Here is a 20,564-nt window from a genome sequence, read left to right as displayed (position 1 = left end):
CAAAGAAGCATTGAACAGACTGTCAAACTACAGCGGGGAGGCAGGGGAGGTTGGGCGGGGGCGGGGGGGGGGCTGTAAGAGATCAACCGAAGGACTTGTACGCATGCATATAAGCATAACCAATGGATACAAGACACTGGGGGCGGGGGGCAGGTAAAGGCATGTACTGGGGGGTAGGGGAGGCCAGGGGGAGGTCAATGGGGGGAAAAAAAGGACATATGTACTACTATTCGTAATACTTCAAACAATAAAACAATATTTTATTAGTAAAAAATTTAAAAAAAAATAAAAAGGTTAAAAACAAGTAGACATATGTACTACTATCTGTAATACTTCAAACAATTTAAAAAAATAAAATAATTTTTTTTTATTTAAAAAAAAAGGCCTCCAAGCCTGGCCAGTGTTGCACAACAGATTAAGGATTTTCCTATGCACCAAGAAGTCACTGGTTCAATTCCCGCTCAGGGCAATGCCCAGTTGGGGTCTTGATCCCCAGTAGGTGGCGTGCAGAGGGAAGTCAGTATTTCACTATGAGATCGATATTTCTTTTCCTCTCTATTAAAAAAAAAAGAAAAATAAAAAAGTTTAAGAAATATTGAACAAAAAGATTCAGAGAAACTAGCAATGATGGGTAGAGTATCCGTCAACAGCTTTCGTAAAACAACTTGTTTTTGTTCATTGGAGGGGGCTTTTCTCTAATGTGTTCTTTAAGAGGAGGGCAGCTTTTGCCCTGGTAGGTGTGGGTCAGTTGGATGAGTACCGTCTGTCACACTGTAAGCTTGACAGTTCAACTCCCAATCAGGACACATGCCCACGTCGCAGCTTTCTTCCATCCCCTATTGAGGTTGACAGACGTGTGGGAGAGGCAATCCATTGATGTTTGTATACACTGAGTGACCAGATTGTTATGACCACCCCATCAGTACTTCGTTGGGCCACCTTTTGCCTTCAATACTGCGGCGATTCTTCTTGGCATGGACTCCACGAGATGTTGAAAGGTGATGCGAGGCCCTAACCGGTTTGGCTCAGTGGATGGAGTGTCGGCCTGCGGACTGAGGGGTCCCAGGTTCAATTACGGTCAAGGGCATGCACCTTGGTTGCAGGCACATCCCCAGTGGGGAGTGTGCAGGAGGCAGCTGAATCGATGTTTCTCTCTCATCGATGTTTCTAACTCTCTATACCTCTCCGTAAAAAATCAATAAAATATATTTTAAAAAAAAGAAAGAAAGAAAGAAAGGTGATGCAAGGAATCTGACACCATGCCTGATGAATAGCACTGTCCCGTTCTGTGAGATTTGATGGTTGTGGAACCAGCTGCCTGATGGCTCTTTTAACTTCGTCCCACAAATGCTCAATTGGATTGAGATCTGGTGATTGTGGGGGCCACCTAAGCAAGGGAAAGTCTCCCTCATGTTCTTGAAACCACTCCTGCACAACACGAGCACCGTGGCATGGCGCACTGTCTTGTGGGAAGAAGCCATCTCCGTTGGGATACGCCATCAACATGATGGGATGAACTTGATCAGCAACGATACTTAGGTATGTTGTGCTATTCAGACGTTGTTCCACACGAATTAAAGGGCCCAAATCATGCCAGGAAAACATGCCCCAAACCATAACCCTGCCCCCACCAGCTTGAAGGGTTGCACTCATGCATGTGGGGTGCATGCTTTCATGCTGTGTCCGCCAAATTCTCACTCTGCCATCTGCATGATGCAACTGGAAATGTGACTCATCGGATCACAGGACTTTTTTCCAATGCTCAACTGTCCAATTCTTGTGTTCCTGTGCGAATTTGGAGACGTTTTATCTTGGTAACTGCAGACAGCAAAGGTGTTCGAACAGGCCTTCGGCGTCCGTATCCCATACGATGCAGCGTACGGCTCATTTGCCTACAAACGTCAGGTGGTCCTTATAATCTGGCCGCTCAGTGTATACGTTGTGTTTCAGCTACAGGCCGAGAGAAGCAGCAAGGCCTGGCCTGGCTATGTAATGGCTACAATGACCCATGACCCTCTGCCCTGGCTCCAACCCATCAGTGGAGACCATGAATCAAAAAAAGGACAAAAGAACCAGGCAGTTCTCGCTTTCTCGGAGCACAGTAACCTATTTCCCACTTCTTCCAGGGACGAACCTTGACTCTCTTGCTGCTAAGCTCCAAGGGCCCTTTTCTTCCCTTAGTAACTTGTTTCCTCAGCCCTCACAGCCCCTCTGGCTTACTGAGTCTCTCTTGGTAACTTTCTAAATAAACTCACTGTGATTTGAGTTCCTTGGCTCTGAATTTTTTTCTTTTTTTTTTTCATATTTTTTAAAACATATTTTATTGACTTTTTACAGAGAGGAAGGGAGAGGGATAGAGAGCTAGAAACATCAATGAGAGAGAAACATCGATCAGCTGCCTCCTGCACACCTCCTACTGGGGATGTGCCCGCAACCAAGCTACATGCCCTTGACCGGAATTGAACCTGGGACCTTTCAGTCCTCAGGCCGATGCTCTATCCACTGAGCCAAACCGGTCAGGGCCTGAATTTTTTTCTTATCCAAATACAAAAACCAAGGTGCTGAGCTGAGATCAAATCACCAGTAACAACTGGTGTTCTTTGGCCACCAACAGCTCTAGCAAGTTAATTTAACCTGAGGAGGGTGTCTTAGGAACCTCTGATTTATGGTATCTTTTATTTTTATTTTTTTTTTAATATTTTTTATTGATTTTAGAGAGAGGAAGTGAGAGGGAGAGAGATAGAAACATCAATGATGAGAGGGAATCATGGATTAGCTGCCTCCTGCATGTCCCCTACTGGGGATCGAGCCCGCAACCCAGGCATGTGCCCCGACCAGGAATCGAACCGTGACCTCCTGGTTCATAGGTCGACGCTCAACTACTGAGCCATGCTGGCCAGGCTATAGTATCTTTTAAATACTTGTTATTTGTAAATTTTTGTTTATTGATTTGAGAGAGGGAGAGAAAGAAATGTTGACTTTTTGTTGTTGCTGCTCCATTTAAAAGATATATATTTTTATTTATTTCAGAGAAAAAGGAAGAGAAAGAGACAGACAAATGATGAAAGAGTGTCATTGATCTCCTGCGTCCTGCTCGCTCCCTCCTAGGGATTGACCTCAGCATGTGCCTTAGACCAGAATCAAACATGGGACCCTTCATTACATATCTACCCACTGGGCCAAACTGGTTAGCCCCCCTCCCCTTTTTTTTAAATCCTCACTGGAGGATATGGTTATTGATTGTTACTGGGAGGGATGGAGAAACATCGGTAGGTTGACGGCCCTATGTGCCCCAACTAGGGATCAAACCTGCAAACCAGGTATGTGCCTTGACTCAGAATGGAACCCGTCAACTTTTGGTGTACAGAAGGTGCTTCAACTGAGTCACTCAGCCAGGGCGTGTCCCGCTTCCTGATGCATTCGGTGGTACATTCTTTTTTTAAAAATATATATTTTATTGATTTTTTACAGAGAGGAAGGGAGAGGGATAGAGAGTTAGAAACATCGATGAGAGAGAAACACCGATCAGCTGCCTCCTGCACACCTCCTACTGGGGATGTACCCGCAACCAAGGTACATGCCCTTGACCGGAATCGAACCCGGGACCCTTCAGTCCGCAGGCCGACGCTCTACCCACTGAGCCAAACCGGTTAGGGCCGGTGGTAGATTCTTGTAGGTGCCCTGACCAGAGATCCAACCCACCACCATGGCATATCAAGGTGACACTCAGACAAATGATTTTACATGGCCATAATTGATTGATAGGGTTAAAAAACAAAATGCAGTGGGATAAATTTGTATATCTCGTTGGCTTCAAGTGATTCATAAATGGAAAGCAACCCATCTAGCAAATTGAAGGGTATATTCAGAATTTTTTTTTTTTAAAAAGGACCATTTTGATCAGAAACAGGAAAGGGGGAGAATAAGAATTTAAAATAGTGGCTTAGCCCTGGCCAGTTTGGCTCAGTGGATGGAGCATCGGCCTACGGACTCAAGGGTCCCAGGTTCGATTCCGGTCAAGGGCATGTACCTTGGCTGCGGGCACATCCCCAGTGGGGGGTGTGCAGGAGGCAGCTGATCGATGTTTCTCGTTGATGTTTCTGACTCTCCCTCTCCCATCCTCTCTGTAAAAAAATCAATTATATATATATATATATATATATATATATATATATATATATATATATGAAAGTGGCTTATTTCAGGCAGTCACCTAGGGTGTAGACAGGGGTCTTATTTGAAAGGTTTTACAGGAGGCAAGCAATTTGCTAAAGAAAAATCAGAATATTTTTGAGAAAGGGCACCTTTCCATATGGAAAAAGACCTAGAAGAATTTTTAGCCCTAGCTGGTTTGGCTCAGTGGATAGAGCATTGGCCTGCGGACTGAAGGGTCCCAGGTTCGGTTCCGGTCAAGGGCATGTACCTTGGTTGCGGGCACATCCCTAGTAGGGGGCATGCAAGAAGCAGCTAATTGATGTTTCTCTCTCATTGATGTTTCTAGCTCTCTATCCCTCTCCCTTCCTCTCAGTAAAAAATCAATAAAATATATATATATATATATATATATATATATATACATATATATACATATATATATATATATATATATATATATATATATATATATATATATATATAAAAGAATTTTTACCATAAGGTCGCCTCTTTTTTCTACGTGGGATGGAAAGGTTTCATGAGAACATGACATTACTGGTGGTTGGCCAGAACATGTTACACGGGATGTTTAAGATGTTTCTGGTAGAGTTGGAACTGCAATTATATCAGGTATTAACGGGTTTGGTATCATGGGGCTTTCAGCATGAGTGATGCCGTTTGGGGCCTGTGGTTTTCTGTTTAAAAATAGCCTCTTGTGCCCAGCTGGTGGGGCACAGTGGTTGAGTGTGGACCCTTTAGTCAGGAGGTCAGGGTTCAATCTCAGGTCAGGGCACATGCCAGGGTTGTGGGCTCCATCCCCAGTAGTGGGCATGCAGGAGCCAACTGATCAATGATTCTCTCTCCTCATTGATGTTTCTCTCTCCCTCTCTCTGAAATGAATAAAAAAAACATATATATATTTTTTATTTAAAGAAATAGCCTGTTGTACCCTGACCCATGTATCAAGAGATCCCCAGTTCCATTCAGGTCCCCATACCTGCCCCAGGGTCAACTGGATCCCCAGTAGGGGGCGTGCAGGTGTATTTCTCTCTCTACAGTTCTATCTCGGCCCCTCCCTCTGTCTCTAAAATCAATTTAAAAAACATATTAGAAAAATCAACATATATATTTTTAAAAATAGCCTGTTATACTTGATAGATCCTCCCTTCCCCCAACTGGTGGGCCGAGTATGATGTAACCTGCACCTGCGGCCTGGACCTTCCTGAGGACCTAACCAGGCACCTTATAGGGACTGTACGTTGAATCACCTGCCAAATACCCTAAGCCCTTGTCCCTACGTACCTCAGTGACTAACTATCTTATATGGACCATACGAGTACTCGAAGCCCCCATCCCTTCCCATTCCTCCCCTCAAAAGGCGTGGTCAGCCCTGACCTGTTTGGCTCAGTGGATAGAGCGTCGGCCTGCGGACTGAAGGGTCCCAGGTTCGATTCCGGTCAAGGGCATGTACCTGGGTTGCGGGCACATCCCCAGTGGGAGGTGTGCAGGAGGCAGCTGATCAATGTTTCTCTCTCATCGATGTTTCTAACTCTCTATTCCTCTCTCTTCCTCTCTGTAAAATATCAATTAATATATATATATATATATATATATATATATATATATATATATATTTTTTTTTTTTTAAAGGCATGTTCCCCTCTGCATGTGTTGCTGTTCCCCCCTTGCGAGACAGCCCGGCAGGTCCTTCTCCTCTAATAAAGCCTGTAGTCCAGGCTTTCAGCCTCTGTCTCATCTTTCAATACGGAAGCACAGATAACATCTGGGCTTGCCATTGGCATCTGGGGGGCGGGGGTGCACAGACTTGGGGTGCTGAGCCCGGAACCAATCTCCAGGTCGTTGGGGTCAGAATGGAGTGTTTGCTGCAATTAACCAGGAGCACGCCTTTCCCTCTGGGGAGCAGCATGGCTTTACAGGATCCCTCCAGGTGCAAATGTCCTATAGCAATGTGGCCTCTGGAGCGCTTTGAACTACATTACCCAGAAGGCCGTGCGCTGCGTCCCGCCGGGGGGAGAGAGAAATCAGCTGGAAAGCATTTCCGGGATATTTCCACCGGGACTTCCGGTCTCGTCGGGGCGCAGTCTGTTCCGCCTTTGGGTGGCTCCGTGGCATTTTGAGGTGACAGGACGGAGAAGGCGCCAAGGAGGCGTGGTCCCCGCCGCCCGGACGGAGGGCTGAGGCTCCGCGACCCCGCGAGGGACCCGCTTCAGGGCGGGAGGGTGCCGCCTCCTCGCCCGCCGCCCGCCCCCCGCTCCGCCAGCAAAGTCCGATGGCGGAGGCCGCGCCGAGGAGCCCGGCTGAGGTGAGCGCGTTCTCAGGGCCTCTCCGCCTCCCGCACCCAACCCAGCACCCGGCGAGGGGGAACGTGGGGGCGCCCTTCCCCACCTCTGCAGCCCAGGCCCCGCGTCAGGACCGCGAGGCGCTCGTGGGTGACCCCCGGGGGTGTCGGGGGTGGGAGAGGGTGAGGGGCGGAGGGGCCTGGGGGGGGGGGGACAGTGGGTGGACACATCCCGTGAGCAGCTGGACACGTGGGGCTACAACCTGGGAGCGGCCCGGGATGGAGGCGTGCACGCGGGGTAGCTTTTTAATGGGCCAGGTCACCGTGGTCGGCAAACTGCGGCTCGCGAGCCACCTGCGGCTCTTTGGCCCCTGGAGTGTGGCTCTTCCACAAACTACCACGGCCTGGGCGAGTCTATTTGGAAGAAGTGGCGTTAGAAGAAGTTTACGTTTAAAAACCGTGGCTCTCCAAAGAAATGTCCATCGTCGTCCTGTGGATATTTGGCTCTGTGGGCGAATGAGTTTGCCGACCACTGATCTGGGACATCCCCGTGGGTTTGCGTGGCAGTAATGATGGAGCCCTTCTGGCACGGCCCAGAGCTTCGACGGCATTTACCTGCCTCCCCTCCCCTTCCCCTTGTCCGGCCTGTTGTTGGGAGGGTGATAAGCGTGATTAACGGGACTGTGATGAGAGAGCAGGCAGCACTGGCACTGAGGCTGGGTGTCTTCTCAGAACTGGGGGCCCTGGAGGCGGTGGGTTGTGGGGAAGAGTAGGATTGTGGGTTCTCAGACAGACTGTTCCTGACTCCGTTGTATTCGCTCCGACAGGTTGGTGTGTCCTTTGAGGATGTCGCCGTGTACTTCTCCAGGACAGAATGGCGCCTCCTTGACGAGGCTCAGAGACACCTCTACCTCGATGTGATGCTGGAGAATTTCGCTCTCGTGTCCTCACAGGGTAAGACCGTCCCTCTCCTGGTGCGTTCTTCTTTCAGCACCCCCTTCCCTCAGGATTGTTCTTTGTTTCTTCTGTTTGACGCTCTGAGGGTCCTGAGGAGACTCTCCCCCAGGCAGCTACCCTTTGGCTCACTCCTGTTCTGTTTGTTTGTTTTGTTTTTTTTTTTTATATATTTTATTGAGTTTTTACAGAGAGGAAGAGAGGAAGGGAGAGGGATAGAGAGTTAGAAACATCGATGAGAGAGAAACATCGATCAGCTGCCTCTTGCACGCCCCCTACTGGGGATGTGCCCGCAACCAAGGTACATGCCCTTGACCGGAATCGAACCTGGGACCCTTGAGTCCGCAGGCCGACGCTCTATCCACTGAGCCAAACCGGTTTTGGCGTTTGTTTTGTTTTTTAAATATATTTCCTTTATTGATTTCTGAGAGGAAGGAAGAGGGAGAGAAAGAGAAATAATCAGTGATGAGAGAGAATCATCGGCCAGCTGCCTCCTGCACACCCCCCCCCAACCAGGGACCGAGCCCACAACCCGGGCACGTGCCCCCGGCTGGAATCGAAAACAGGACCCCCTCAGTCGTCAGGCCAACCCTCTGTCCACTGAGCCACACCAGCCAGGGCTCCTGTTCTGTTTTTTTTTTGTTTTTTTTTTAATATATTTTATTGATATTTCACAGAAAGGAAGGGAGAGGGATAGAAAGCTAGAAACATTGATGAGAGAGAAACATCGATCAGCTGCCTCCTGCACACCTCCCACTGAGGATGTGCCCGCAACCAAGGTACATGCACTTGACCGGAATCGAACCCGGGACCTTTCAGTCCGCAGGCCGACGCTCTATCCACTGAGCCAAACCGGTTTCGGCCTGTTCTGTTTTTAAGGTTCCTTTTTTTTTTTTTCCTCGTTGTCCTGAAGTTTAATAAACTTTCACTTCAGCAACAAAAAAAGACCCTCCCTCCCTCCCCCTAGGGACCTGGACTCGGCTTTCCGTTTCCTCATACCCCCCCTTTCATGAAAGGGTGCTTCGTTCTCACGGGTACCGTGGGCACCACTTGCTTCCCCAGTTTTCCGGGCAGTTGCCTTGTTTTGTTGGGTTTGGTTATTGGCACTCCTCTTTTTTCTAACGGCAGCCCCAATCCCGACTGTACTCAACCCTCAAAGGGAAGGTTTTGAGGTTAGTAAGACTTGCAAGGATCCTAATGGATTTCACCTTGATTAGGGAGGAAAAGCATTTTTTAAAAAATATATTTTCATTGATTTCAGAGAGGAAGGAAGAGGGAGAGAGAGATAGAAACATCAGTGATGAGAGAGAATCATGGAATGGCTGCCTCCTGCACGCCCCCCACTGGGGATCGAGCCTGCAACCCAGGCATGTGCCCTTGACCGGAATCAAACCTGGGACTCTTCTGTCCGCAGGCTGACGCTCTATCCACTGAGCCAAACTGGCCAGGGAAGAAAAGCATTTTATTTTATTTTATTTTTATTTTTTTTTATTTTATTTTATTTTATTAAATATATTTTATTGATATTTTACAGAGAGGAAGAGAGAGGGATATAGAGCTAGAAACATCGATGAGAGGGAAACATCGATCAGCTGCCTCCTGCACACCCCCCACTGGGGATGTGCCCGCAACCAAGGTACATGCCCTTGACCGGAATCGAACCCAGGACCCTTCAGTCCGCAGGCTGACGGTCTATGCACCGAGCCAACTGGCCAGGGAAGAAAAGCATTTTTTAAAAAATATCATTATTGCCGAAACCGGTTTGGCTCAATGGATAGAGCGTCGGCCTGCGGACTGAGGGGTCCCAGGTTCGATTCCGGTCAAGGGCACGTACCTTGGTTGCGGGCACATCCCCAGTAGGAGGTGTGCAGGAGGCAGCTGATCGATGTTTGTCTCTCATCGATGTTTCTAACTCTCTATCCTCCTCCCTTCCTCTCTGTAAAATATCAATAAAATATATTTAAAAATATATATATCATTATTGATTTCAGTGAGGAAGGGAGAGGGGGAGAGAGAGAGAAATGTCAATGATGAGAGAGAATCATTAAGCCAGCTTCCTTCCGCACGCCCCACATGAGGATTGAGCCCACAACCTGGATATGTGGCTAGACCACCAGTCAAACCCCTACCTGCTCCTTCATAGGTCCATGCTCAGCTGCTGAGCCTTAAGTGGCCAGGAGGAAAAGCATTTTTTATATTCATGTTGATCATTTGTACATATTTTTTTGGAAAACTAATTTTTCATCCATAGCCTTTTGTAAAAAAAAAAATCCTCCCCCAGTATATGTTTATTGTTTTGAGAGAAAGAGAGGAAAATTTATCGGCCTCCCTTATGTACCCCGTACAGGTATTAATTCCACAACCTAGGTATGTGCCCTGACCAGGCATCCAACCAGCACCCTGTGGATGTACAGGATGATGCTCCAACTAACTGAGCCATCCAGCCAGCTTTAGCCCCTTTTAAAATTGTATTTTTTTACTATTTTGCCTTCCTAATACCTTGTACATATTGTACATGAATTCCTTATCAGCTATAGGTACACATCTCTTTGCACTTCGCTTCATGGTGTTTTGCAGATATTTTATTTAAAAAAAAAAAAATCAGCCCTAACTGGTTTGGCTCAGTGGATAGAGTGTTGGCCTGGGAACTGAAAGGTTCCAGGTTCGATTCCAGTCAAGGGCACATGCCTGGGTTGTGGGCTCAATCTCCAGTTGGGGGTGTGCAGGAGGCAGCCGATCCATGATTCTCTCTCAGCATGGGTGTTTCTATCTCTCTCTCCCTCTTCCTTCTCTGAAATCAATAAAAATATATTTTAGCCAAAACCGGTTTGGCTCAGTGGATAGAGCGTCGGCCTGTGGACTGAAGGGTCCCAGGTTCGATTCCGGTCAAGGGCACGTAACTTGGTTGCGGGCACATCCCCAGTAGGGGGTGTGCAGGAGGCAGCTGATCGATGTTTCTCTCTCGTCGATGTTTCTAACTCTCTATCCCTCTTCCTTCCTCTCTGTAAAAAAGCAATAAAATATATTTAAAATATATATATATATATATATATATATATATATATATTTTAAAAATTTTTTGTTGTTAGTGTATAAAAATGGAAGTGATGTTTGTATGCTTATTTTTGTGTCCCATATCTGTTCTGAATTTGTTTATTAACTTCAGAAGTTTATAGTGGAATCTTGGTCACTTTCTATATGCAGTGCCATGTCTTCTCCCAACAACTCATGATGCTTTGTGGTTCAGAGTGTCAGGTGTTATGTCTTTGATTTCTGCTTTTGTTTACTTGAATCTCATTTCTCTTGTTTTAGTCTAACTAATGTTTTGCCAATTTTGTGCGTCTTATCAAAAAAACAGCTCTCCCTACCTGGTGTTATCTCAATGGTTAGAGCATCAGCCCAGGGATCCAAAGGTCTCGGCTTCAGTTCTTGGTCAAGGGCATGTACCTGGGTTGTGGGCTCACTTGCCATCCCTTGTAGGAATCCACCAGTCAACGTGTCTCACATCTGTGTTTCTATTTCCTCTCTCCTCCTCCCTCCCTCCCTTGCACTCTCTCTGTAGCAATGGAAAAAATATCCTCAGGAAAGGATTAACAAAGAAACAAAAAAAACAAAAACATCAGCCCTAACCAGTTTGGCTCAGTGGATAGAGCGTCGGCCTGCAGACTGAAAGGTCCCAGGTTCGATTCCGGTCAAGGGCATGTACCTTGGTTGCAGGCACATCCCCAGTAGGAGGTGTGCAGGAGGCAGCTGATCGATGTTTCTCTCTCATCGATGTTTCTAACTCTCTATCCCTCTCCCTTCCTCTCTGTAAAAAAGCAATAAAACATATTAAAAACAAAAACAAAAATATCAGTTCTTATTTATGATATTAATTTATTTTTTGCCTTTCTTTGTTTCTATTTTATATATATGTCAGTTCTAATTTTTCTTAATTTTTTAAAATATACTTTTTATTGATTTCAAAGTGGAAGGGAGAAGGGGAGAGAGATACAAACATCAATGAAGAGAGAGAATCATTGATCAGCTGCCTCCTGCATTCCCCACAGTAGGGATTGATCTGGCAACCCAGATATTTGCCCTGACGAGGACTCAAACCACAACCTCCTGGTTTGTAGGCTGACGGTCAGCTACTGAGCCACACTGGCTGAGCTCCTGTCGCCATGTCCCCCTTGTCTCTGACATCCCAACTGCAGGCCCAACTTGGCACACTGCTTTCCCATAACCTTTCCAAGGGGCCAAAGCGCTCTCCTGTTCTCTCCTGTTGCTTCTTCTACCCTAAGTTCTTCCTTTGTTTCTGTGTCCCTAGCTTTAGTAAATGCACTCTCCAAATCACCGGACTCCTGCTGACATATCTTGCCCACTCAAATTAAAAACCCCCACCCAGGATAGTCTGGCCTGAGGCAGATCTGCTGCACCCTGGTCCCCTTTCGGTAACAACTTGATGTACCTAGATATCGTTTCATGTGTGGCTTGACAAGAATGCCTCTTCTCCCCTAGACCATGTTACTCTCTTTGTGGATTCCTCCCCTTCCCCTATTTAGGGACCATTTAATGTATAAAAGCAATTTTCCCAGATTCTAAGACATGTGTCTTGAACATCATTCCATAAAATCATGCCTTGGTGTGATAGATATTTATGATGAGATTTCCATTTTTTTTTCTTTTTAAAATATATTTTCATTTATTTCAGAGTGGAACGAAGAGGGAGAGAGAGAAATATCAAGGATGAGAGAGAATCATTGTTTGGCTGCCTCCTACAAGTGCCTTATAGGAGATTAAGCCCGCAATCCAGGCATGTGCCTTGACTGGGAGTCAAATCCTGACCTCCTGGTCCATAGGTCGAACCACTGCGGCCCGGCTAGGTTACCTTTTGCTATAGGACCAACATGTAACTCACCAGGGTTTCCTTTTGTCCAGGTTGCTGCTGTGGAAGTCAGGATCTGGAGGCGTCCATTGAACAGAACGTTTCTGTAAGAGTGTCACGGGCAAAGAAGACCAAAGTAGCATCGTCTTCCCAGAAGAGCCATCCCTGTGAGGGTTGTGCTGCAGTCTTGAGGGACATTTTCCAGATGATTGAGCAGCAGGGAACACAATATAGCACGAAACTGCTGAGGTGTGGGGCATGCGCAAAATCATTTTATTTTAGTACAAAGTTTCACCAGCACATGAGAGCAAAGTGTTTGATACGAGGTGTGGACAGGGCCTCACTTGTGAAGAGCTGCACATTCGGTGTGTCCCAGAAGCTTTTTACCAGTCAGAAGGTCAGAGATAGCATCGTTACTGCCTCAGGGCAACTTCAGCACCAGGCTCCTCCTACCAGGGATAAACCAAGTGAAATCTCCTTGTCTGGGGTGACATCTCAAAACAGAAAAAATGACCATTGCCAGAAAGACTGTAAAAAAGCCATTGGCTGCAACAACATGTTGGGTCCAGATCAAGCTGTCCATACTGGAAGGCAGTGTGTTGTGAGCCCTGAAAATAAAAACTGTTTTAAAGGAATCTCTGACCTTCGTTATCATCAGAAAGTTCACTCATTGGAAAAGCCATATGAGTGCAGTGAGTGTGGAAAATGTTTTAAAGAACATTGGATCCTTAGTCAACACTGTCGCGTTCATTCCGGAGAAAAGCCTTATGAGTGCGGTGAATGTGGAAAGTCCTTTAGCCAAAGTGCTGGCCTCAGTAGACACCAGAGAGTTCACACTGGAGAAAAGCCATATGAGTGTGGTGAATGTGGGAGGTCCTTCAGCCAAAATTCCAGCCTCATTCACCACCAAAGGGCTCACACTGGAGAAAAGCCTTATGAGTGTGGTGAATGTGGGAAAACCTTTACCCATCGTTCCAGCCTCATTGAACACCAAAGGGTTCACACTGGAGAAAAACCTTTTGACTGTAGTGAATGTGGAAAATGTTTTACCAGAATAGCTTGCCTTCGTCGTCATCGGAGACTTCACTCTGCTGAAAGGCCCTTTGTGTGTAAGGAATGTGGAAAGTCTTTTAAGAGGAAATCTCTCTTTTGTTATCATCAGAGATTACACACCGGAGAAAGTTTGTATGAGTGCAGTGAATGTGGGAAATCTTTTATCCATAGCTCTGGACTCCATTATCATCAGAGAGTTCACAATGGAGAAAGACCTTATAAGTGCACTGATTGCGGGAAATCTTTTATCAGGAACTGTGACCTTCATAACCATGAGAAACTTCATACTGGAGAACGACCTTATGAGTGCAATGACTGTGGGAAGACTTTTATCAGGAACAGTGACCTTTATAAACATCAGAGAGTTCATACTGGAGAAAAACCGTACAAGTGCAATGATTGCGGGAAATCTTTTACCCATAGCTCTGGACTCCATTATCATCAGAGAGTTCACAGTGGGAAAAGACCTTATGAGTGCAATGATTGTGGGAAATCTTTTATCAGGAATTGTCATGTTCGTACTCATCAGAGTTTCTCACAAAAGAAAGGCTTTTTGAGAGCTGTGAATGTGGGTAAATTTAACAAAAATTCTAGCCTCAGGACAAATGAGCATACACATTAGAGGAATTTTTTTTTTTTAAATATGTTTTATTGCTTTTTTACACAGAGGAAGGGAGAGGGAATAGAGTTAGAAACATCAATCAGTTGACTCCTGCACACCTCCCACTGGGGATGTGCCCGCAACCAAGGTACATGCCCTTGACCGGAATCGAACCTGGGACCCTTCAGTCCGCAGGCCGACGCTCTACCCACTAAGCCAAACCAGTTAGGGCTAGAGGAAGTTTTTAAATATATATTTTATTGATATTTTTACAGAGAGGAAGGGAGAGGGGTAGAGAGTTAGAAACACTGATCAGCTGCCTCCCGCACACCTCCTATTGGGGATGTGCCCCCAACCAAGGTACATGCCCTTGACTGGAATCGAACCTGGGACCTTTCAGTCTACAGGTGACGCTCTATCCACTGAGCCAAACCGGTCAGGGCTACAGGAAGTTTTTAGATGTGTAGGAACTGTAGTTTCTTTGTTCAGTGTTAACCACACTGAAGGAAACTCAGGCTTCAGTTATCTGACTTGCATCTCATACATCCCATCCTCAAGAGTAGGGAGATTTTAGCCAAAGAAATGGCTGACTGTTGCCATTGCTCTTATAAAATCAACGAGAACCCTCTTCTCCTTTTTTAAAATAAATCTGAATGATTACCTTGAAAAAAAAAAAAAAAAGAGTAGGGAGATTTTCCATAATGTTAGCTATGTGGGAAGCATGTGTACTTCTTTTATACTTACCTGCCCAGAGCTTATAGTGCAGATTTGTGTCACTGCAAAGTTCTGTGACAGAATCCGTCTCACCCACAGTTTCCATCAGTCTCCATCCTAATGCCCTCAGGCAATCTGACTTTGTTCTTTTATTAGTTGGAGGAAATTAGGAGTAACAGGGGCCCTTAGGAGATCTGCATTTCATTTGCTCTATTTGGGGCATGTACCTGACCCATTGTTGACCCCAGAGAACATCCTCTGAGTTCAGCTCTAGCTTCGAGAAAAAAAAAAACAAAACACGTTTTTCAGGGACATCTTTTCCCTAGCTACCTCTGGTGAATATTTCCAGTGTCAAAGTCACCATCAGAAGACTGGTTTGGGTCTGTATCCATTAGGTTTTTAAAATAAAAGCCTTTCTGTTTAAGTCCTTTTCATTTTGGATGTTTTCTTTGTGGCGTAAGCTATAAGCCTATTTGGGCTCTACAAGCATGAAGAAGTAATGCAGTTTTTACCAGGGTTCAACCTTTCTCTGCCTCCGAGGTACAGCACTTTGGGGAAATGAGCTCAGCACTTTCCACAAAATTTGCATTGCTACCCACATCCTTCTAGGAAAGAGTGCTGGTGGAAAGCCTGAGTGCTAAGAGTTTCAGAAGACGCGGACGTCACTTTCAAAACAGCTGGGGCGACAACTTCACCTGCTTCTAGGATCAGCGGGAATTCTGTTTGGCACACGGGCTCTGCCAGTACTTTTGTTCTTCTTAATCCTCACCTTAGGATATCTTTCCCTTTGATTTTTAGAGAGAGTGGAAGGGAGGGAGAGAGAAAGACAGACATCCAGGTGAGATAAGAGACACATCCATTTGTTGCCTCCTTCACGTGCCCCAACGTGGTCCCGGAATTGAACCTGCAACCCAAGTATGTACAATTGACAGGGGGTCTCACCCAAAACACGTGGAAGCAAGGGCTGACACACTCATCACAGAGCCACACCAACCAGGGCAGTGCCAATGCGTTTGAAGGAAATTGCTCTTTAAAGTCTTAAATGGGGTCATGGGCCTTTTCATTTAATATTTTCTTTTTGTATTCATTCATTTTTATATTATTTATTCTTTTTTTTTTTTTTTGGTGCCGTGACTTGGATACGAACCGTTATTTTTTTTTTAAATATATTTTATTGATATTTTACAGAGAGGAAGAGAGGGATAGAGAGTTAGAAACATCGATGAGAGAGAGACATCGATCAGCTACCTCCTGCACACCCCCTACTGGGGACATGCCCACAACCAAGGTACATGCCCTTGACCGGAATCGAACCTGGGACCCTTCAGTCCACAGGCCAACGCTCTATCCACTGAGCCAAACCCATTAGGGCTGCCTCAGTAATTTGATTCCTCAGCCCTCACAGCCCATCTGGCTCCTGAGTCTATCTCAGTAACTTCCTTTTTAAAAAAATACATATTTTTATTGATTTCAGAGAGTAAGGAAGAGAGAGGGAGAGAAAGAAACATCCACGATGAGAGAGAATCATGGATCGGCTGCCTCCTGCAAGTCCCCCACTGGGATCGATCCCACAACCCGGGCACGTGCGCTTGACCAGAATCGAACCTGGGACCTTTCTGTCCACAGGCTGATGCTCTATCCACTGAGCCAAACCAGTTAGGGCTGAATTATTTTCTTATTCAAATTCAAAAACCAAGGTTGCTGAACCGAGGTCAAATCACAAGTAACAACTCGTGTTCTTTTGCCACCAACAACTCTAGCAAGTTAATTTAACCTGAGGAGGGTATTGTAGGAACCTCTGATTTATAGGATTTTTTAAATTCTCGTTATTTCTATTTTTTTAAATTTATTTTGGAGAAAGGGAGAGGAAGAAACATTGATTTTTTTGTTGCTGTTCCACTTTTTGATCCACACCTGAGGATGTTTATTGATTTTTATTTATTTTTTTTATATTTTATTCATTTTTTACAGAGAGGAAGGGAGAGGGATAGAGAGTTAGAAACATCGACGAGAGAGAAACATCGATCAGCTGCCTCCTGCACACCTCCTATTGGGGATGTGTCCGCAACCAAGGGACATGCCCTTGACCGGAATCGAACCTGGGACCCTTCAGTCCGCAGGCCGACGCTCTATCCACTGAGCCACACCGGTTCGGGCTGTTTATTGATTTTTAGAGAGAGGAAGGGAGAGAGAAACATTGGTTGGTTGACTCCCCTATGTGCATCGACTGGGGATCAGACCTGCAACCCAGGTAATGTGCCCTGACTGGGTATCGAACCCGCAAACTTTTTGTATACAGGACTATACTCCAACCAACACAGCCACTCAGCCAGGACTTCTTCCACTTTCAGACGCATCCAAGGTTAGGTTCTTGTCTGTGCCCTGACTGGAGATGACAACCACAACCTTGGTGAACTGGGATGATGCTCTAACCCAGTGGTCGGCAAACTGCGGCTCGCGAGCCACATGCGGCTCATTGGCCCCTTGAGTGTGGCTCTTCCACAAAATACCACGGCCTGGGCGAATCTATTTTTTTCTTTTTTAATATATTTTTTATTGATTTTACAGAGAGGAAGAGAGAGGGATAGAAAGTTAGAAACATCGATGAGAGACATCGATCAGCCGCCTCCTGCACGCCCCCCACTGGGGATGTGCCCGCAACCCAGGTACATGCCCTTGACCGGAATCGAACCCGGGACCCTTCAGTCCGCAGGCCGATGATCCATCCACTGAGCCAAACCGGTCAGGGCTGGGCGAATCTATTTTGAAGAAGTGGCGTTAGAAGAAGTTTCAGTTTTAAAAAGTTGGCTCTCAAGAGAAATTTCAATCGTTGTACTGTTTTGTTTTTTTTTCGTTGTACTGTTGATACTTGGCTCTGTTGACTAATAAGTTTGCTGACCACTGCCCTAACCAACTGAGGTACCCAGCCAAAGCCAGATTTCTAGTATTGACTTTAGAGAGAGTGACAGAAAGAGAGAGAGATCAACTTGTAACTCCATTTATTTGTGCATTCATTGGTGGATGCTTGTGTGTGCCCTGACCAGAGATCTAACCAACAACATTTTCTCAGAAATGTGGGACATACGGAATTTTCTTTTTTTTTTAAATATATATTTCTTTATTGATTTCAGAGAGGAAGGGAGAGGGAGAGAGAGAGAGAAACATCAATGATGAGAGAGAATCACTGATTGGCTGCCTCCTGCACGCCCCCTATTAGGGATCGAGCCCACAACCCCAGCATGTGCCCTTGGCTGGAATCGAACGTGGGACCTTTCAGTCCGCAGGCCGACGCTCTATCCACTGAGCCAAACCGGCCAGGGCGGGACATACAGAATTTTCTTAAAAATTTTGAACCTGCCGAAACCGGTTTGGCTCAGTGGATAGAGCGTCGGCCTGCGGACTGAAAGGTCCCAGGTTCGATTCCGGTCAAGGGCATGTACCTTGGTTGCGGGCACATCCCCAGTGGGAGGTGTGCAGGAGGCAGCTGATCGATGTTTCTAACTCTCTATCCCTCTCCCTTCCTCTCTGTAAAAAACCAATAAAATATATTAAAAAAAAAATTTCAAACCAGCCCTGACCGGTTTGGCTCAGTGGGTAGGAAGCGTCATCCTGCGGACTGCAGGGTCCCACGTTCGATCCCGGTCAAGGGCATGTACCTTGGTGGTGGGCACATCCCCAGTAGAAGGCGTGCAGGAGGCAGCTGATCGATGTTTCTAACTCTCTACCCCTCTCCCTTCCTCTCTGTAAAAAATCAATAAAATATATTTTTTAAAAAAAATTTCGAACCATTTTTCAAAAGTTTTAATTTATGAAGAACATATTTCATTTATACTATTTGATGAGTCTTGACATATGCGTGAAACCGAAACCATCAGCGTGGCATTCATATTGCCCGTATCTGTCACTGACAATTTACTTCATGTCTTTTTATAATTTCACGCTCTGCACTGGTAAAGGCATCTGTGGGCTCTTGTCTCCAACCCCAAATGACGCCATTCTTTACTGATCTATACAAGGGACTTAACAGCTGAGCGACATGGGCAATTAAAGGCCTCCAAGCCCAGCCAGAGGGGCACAGTGGACTGAGCATCATCCTGTGCACCAAGAGGTCACTGGTTCCATTCCCGGTCAGGGCAATGCCTGGTTTGCATCTTGATTCCAGTAGGGGGAGTGCTGGAGGCATCTGATGATGTTTCAATCTCACATCAATATTTCTCTTCTTCTCCCGCCCCCCCCCAAAAAAAAAATCAATAAAAACTCTTTAAAAAAATAATTAAAGAGTCAAAGCCGGTTTGGCTCAGTGCATAGAGCGTCGGCCGGCGGACTGAAAGGTCCCAGGTTCAATTCCGGTCAAGGGCATGTACCTTGGTTGCGGGCACATACGCAGTAGGGGGTGTGCAGGAGGCAGCTGATCGATGTTTCTCTCTCATCGATGTTTCTCACTCTCTGTCCCTCTCCCTTCCTCTCTGTAAAAAATCAATAAGATATATTTACAAAATAATAAAGGAAAAGAAAAAGATCATAGAAACGAAATAGCAATGATAGGTAGAGTATCTGTCAACAACTTTGGTAAAACTTCTAGTTTTTGCTGATTTTTTGGAGGGGTCCTTGTCTCTAAGGTGTTCTCTAAGAGGAGGGCAGCGTCGCCCTGGCAGGTGTGGCTCAGCTGGTAGAGCGCCATCCTGTGCTCCATAAGGAGGACAGTTCCACTCCCCGTCAGGGCACGTGCCTGTCTGCAGGCTTGTTCAATCCCCAGTTGGGGTGTGTCGGTGTGTGCGAGAGGCACCCATCGATGTTTCTCTCTCCCTCTCTCTCTAGGTGATATATATAGAGATAGAAGGATAGATATAGATAGATGTATACATCTACATCTATCCATATCCATATCCATATGCATAACCACATCCGTATCTCTATGTGTCTATCTATCTATCTATCTATCTATCTATCTATCATCTATCTATCTATCTATCATCTATCTATCTATCTATCATCTATATCTATCTATCTATCTATCATCTATCTATCTGTCTGTCTGTCTGTCTATCTATCTATCTATCTATCATCTATATCTATCTATCTATCATCTATCTATCTGTCTGTCTATCTATCTATCTATCTATCATCTATCTATCTATCTATCTATCTATCATCTATCTATCTATCTATCATCTATCTATCTATCATCTATCTATCATCTATCTATCTATCTATCTATCTATCTATCTATCTATCTATCATCTATCTCTACCATTGTCTCCACGGGTCGGTTGTGTTTCACCTTCAGGCCCAGAGAAGGAGCAAGGCCTGGCATGGCTAGGTAATGGCTGAGAGGACTCCTGACCCTCTGCCCTGGCTCCAGCCCCTCAGGGGAGACCAGGTATGAAAAAAGACTCAGGGTCCCGGGTTCGATTCTGGTCAAGGGCACAGGCCCGGGTTGCAGGCTCCATCCCCAGAGTGGGGCGTGCAGGAGGCAGCCGGTGCAGGATTCTCTCTCATCGTGGATGTGTCTCTCTCTCTCCCTCTCTCTGAAGTCAATAACAAATATGTTGGAGGAGAAATATATACACAGCCTGTTGGACTGAAGCACAGATACCACGTGGACTTGCAATTGACACCTGAGGGGCGGGGCCGCACAGACTGTGGCGCTGAGCCCGGAAGCAATCCGCAGGTCGTTGGGGTCAGAATGGAGAGTTTGCTGCGGTTCCCCGGGAGCCAGCCCTTCCCTCCGAGGAGCAGCGTCACTTCACAGGCTCCCTCCAGGGGCAAAGGTCCCAGGGGCAAAGGTCCCAGGGGCTCTCCGGGGAGACGTCTGTGGCCTGTGGAGGGCTAGGAACTACATTACCCAGAAGAACGTGCGCTGCGTGGAGCCAATGGCAGATCAGGGTAAAAGCATTTCCGCGAGTTGGGGCGGGACTTCC

General features: G+C 46.1%; 2 protein-coding genes across 2 annotated transcripts in view; one reads left to right on the top strand and one right to left on the bottom strand.

Moving 5' to 3' along the window:
* Nucleotides 1-20,564, bottom strand: part of LOC308235019 (uncharacterized protein) — a 170,948-nt gene that overhangs the window by 102,476 nt on the left and 47,908 nt on the right. The window lies entirely within an intron of this gene.
* LOC308235028 (uncharacterized protein) lies at nt 6,433-15,059 on the top strand. Its single transcript, XM_080643632.1, has 3 exons — nt 6,433-6,478; nt 7,282-7,408; nt 12,329-15,059. Exons 1-3 carry the CDS (start codon nt 6,446-6,448, stop codon nt 13,948-13,950), a joined length of 1,782 nt encoding a protein of 593 aa, XP_080499758.1. The 5' UTR covers nt 6,433-6,445; the 3' UTR covers nt 13,951-15,059.

The sequence above is a fragment of the Plecotus auritus genome (assembly GCF_963455305.1).
Source record: "Plecotus auritus genome assembly, chromosome: 10".
Lineage (NCBI taxonomy): Eukaryota > Metazoa > Chordata > Mammalia > Chiroptera > Vespertilionidae > Plecotus > Plecotus auritus.
Note: the sequence above shows the minus strand (reverse complement) of the source record. Positions and strands in the feature narration are given on the sequence as shown.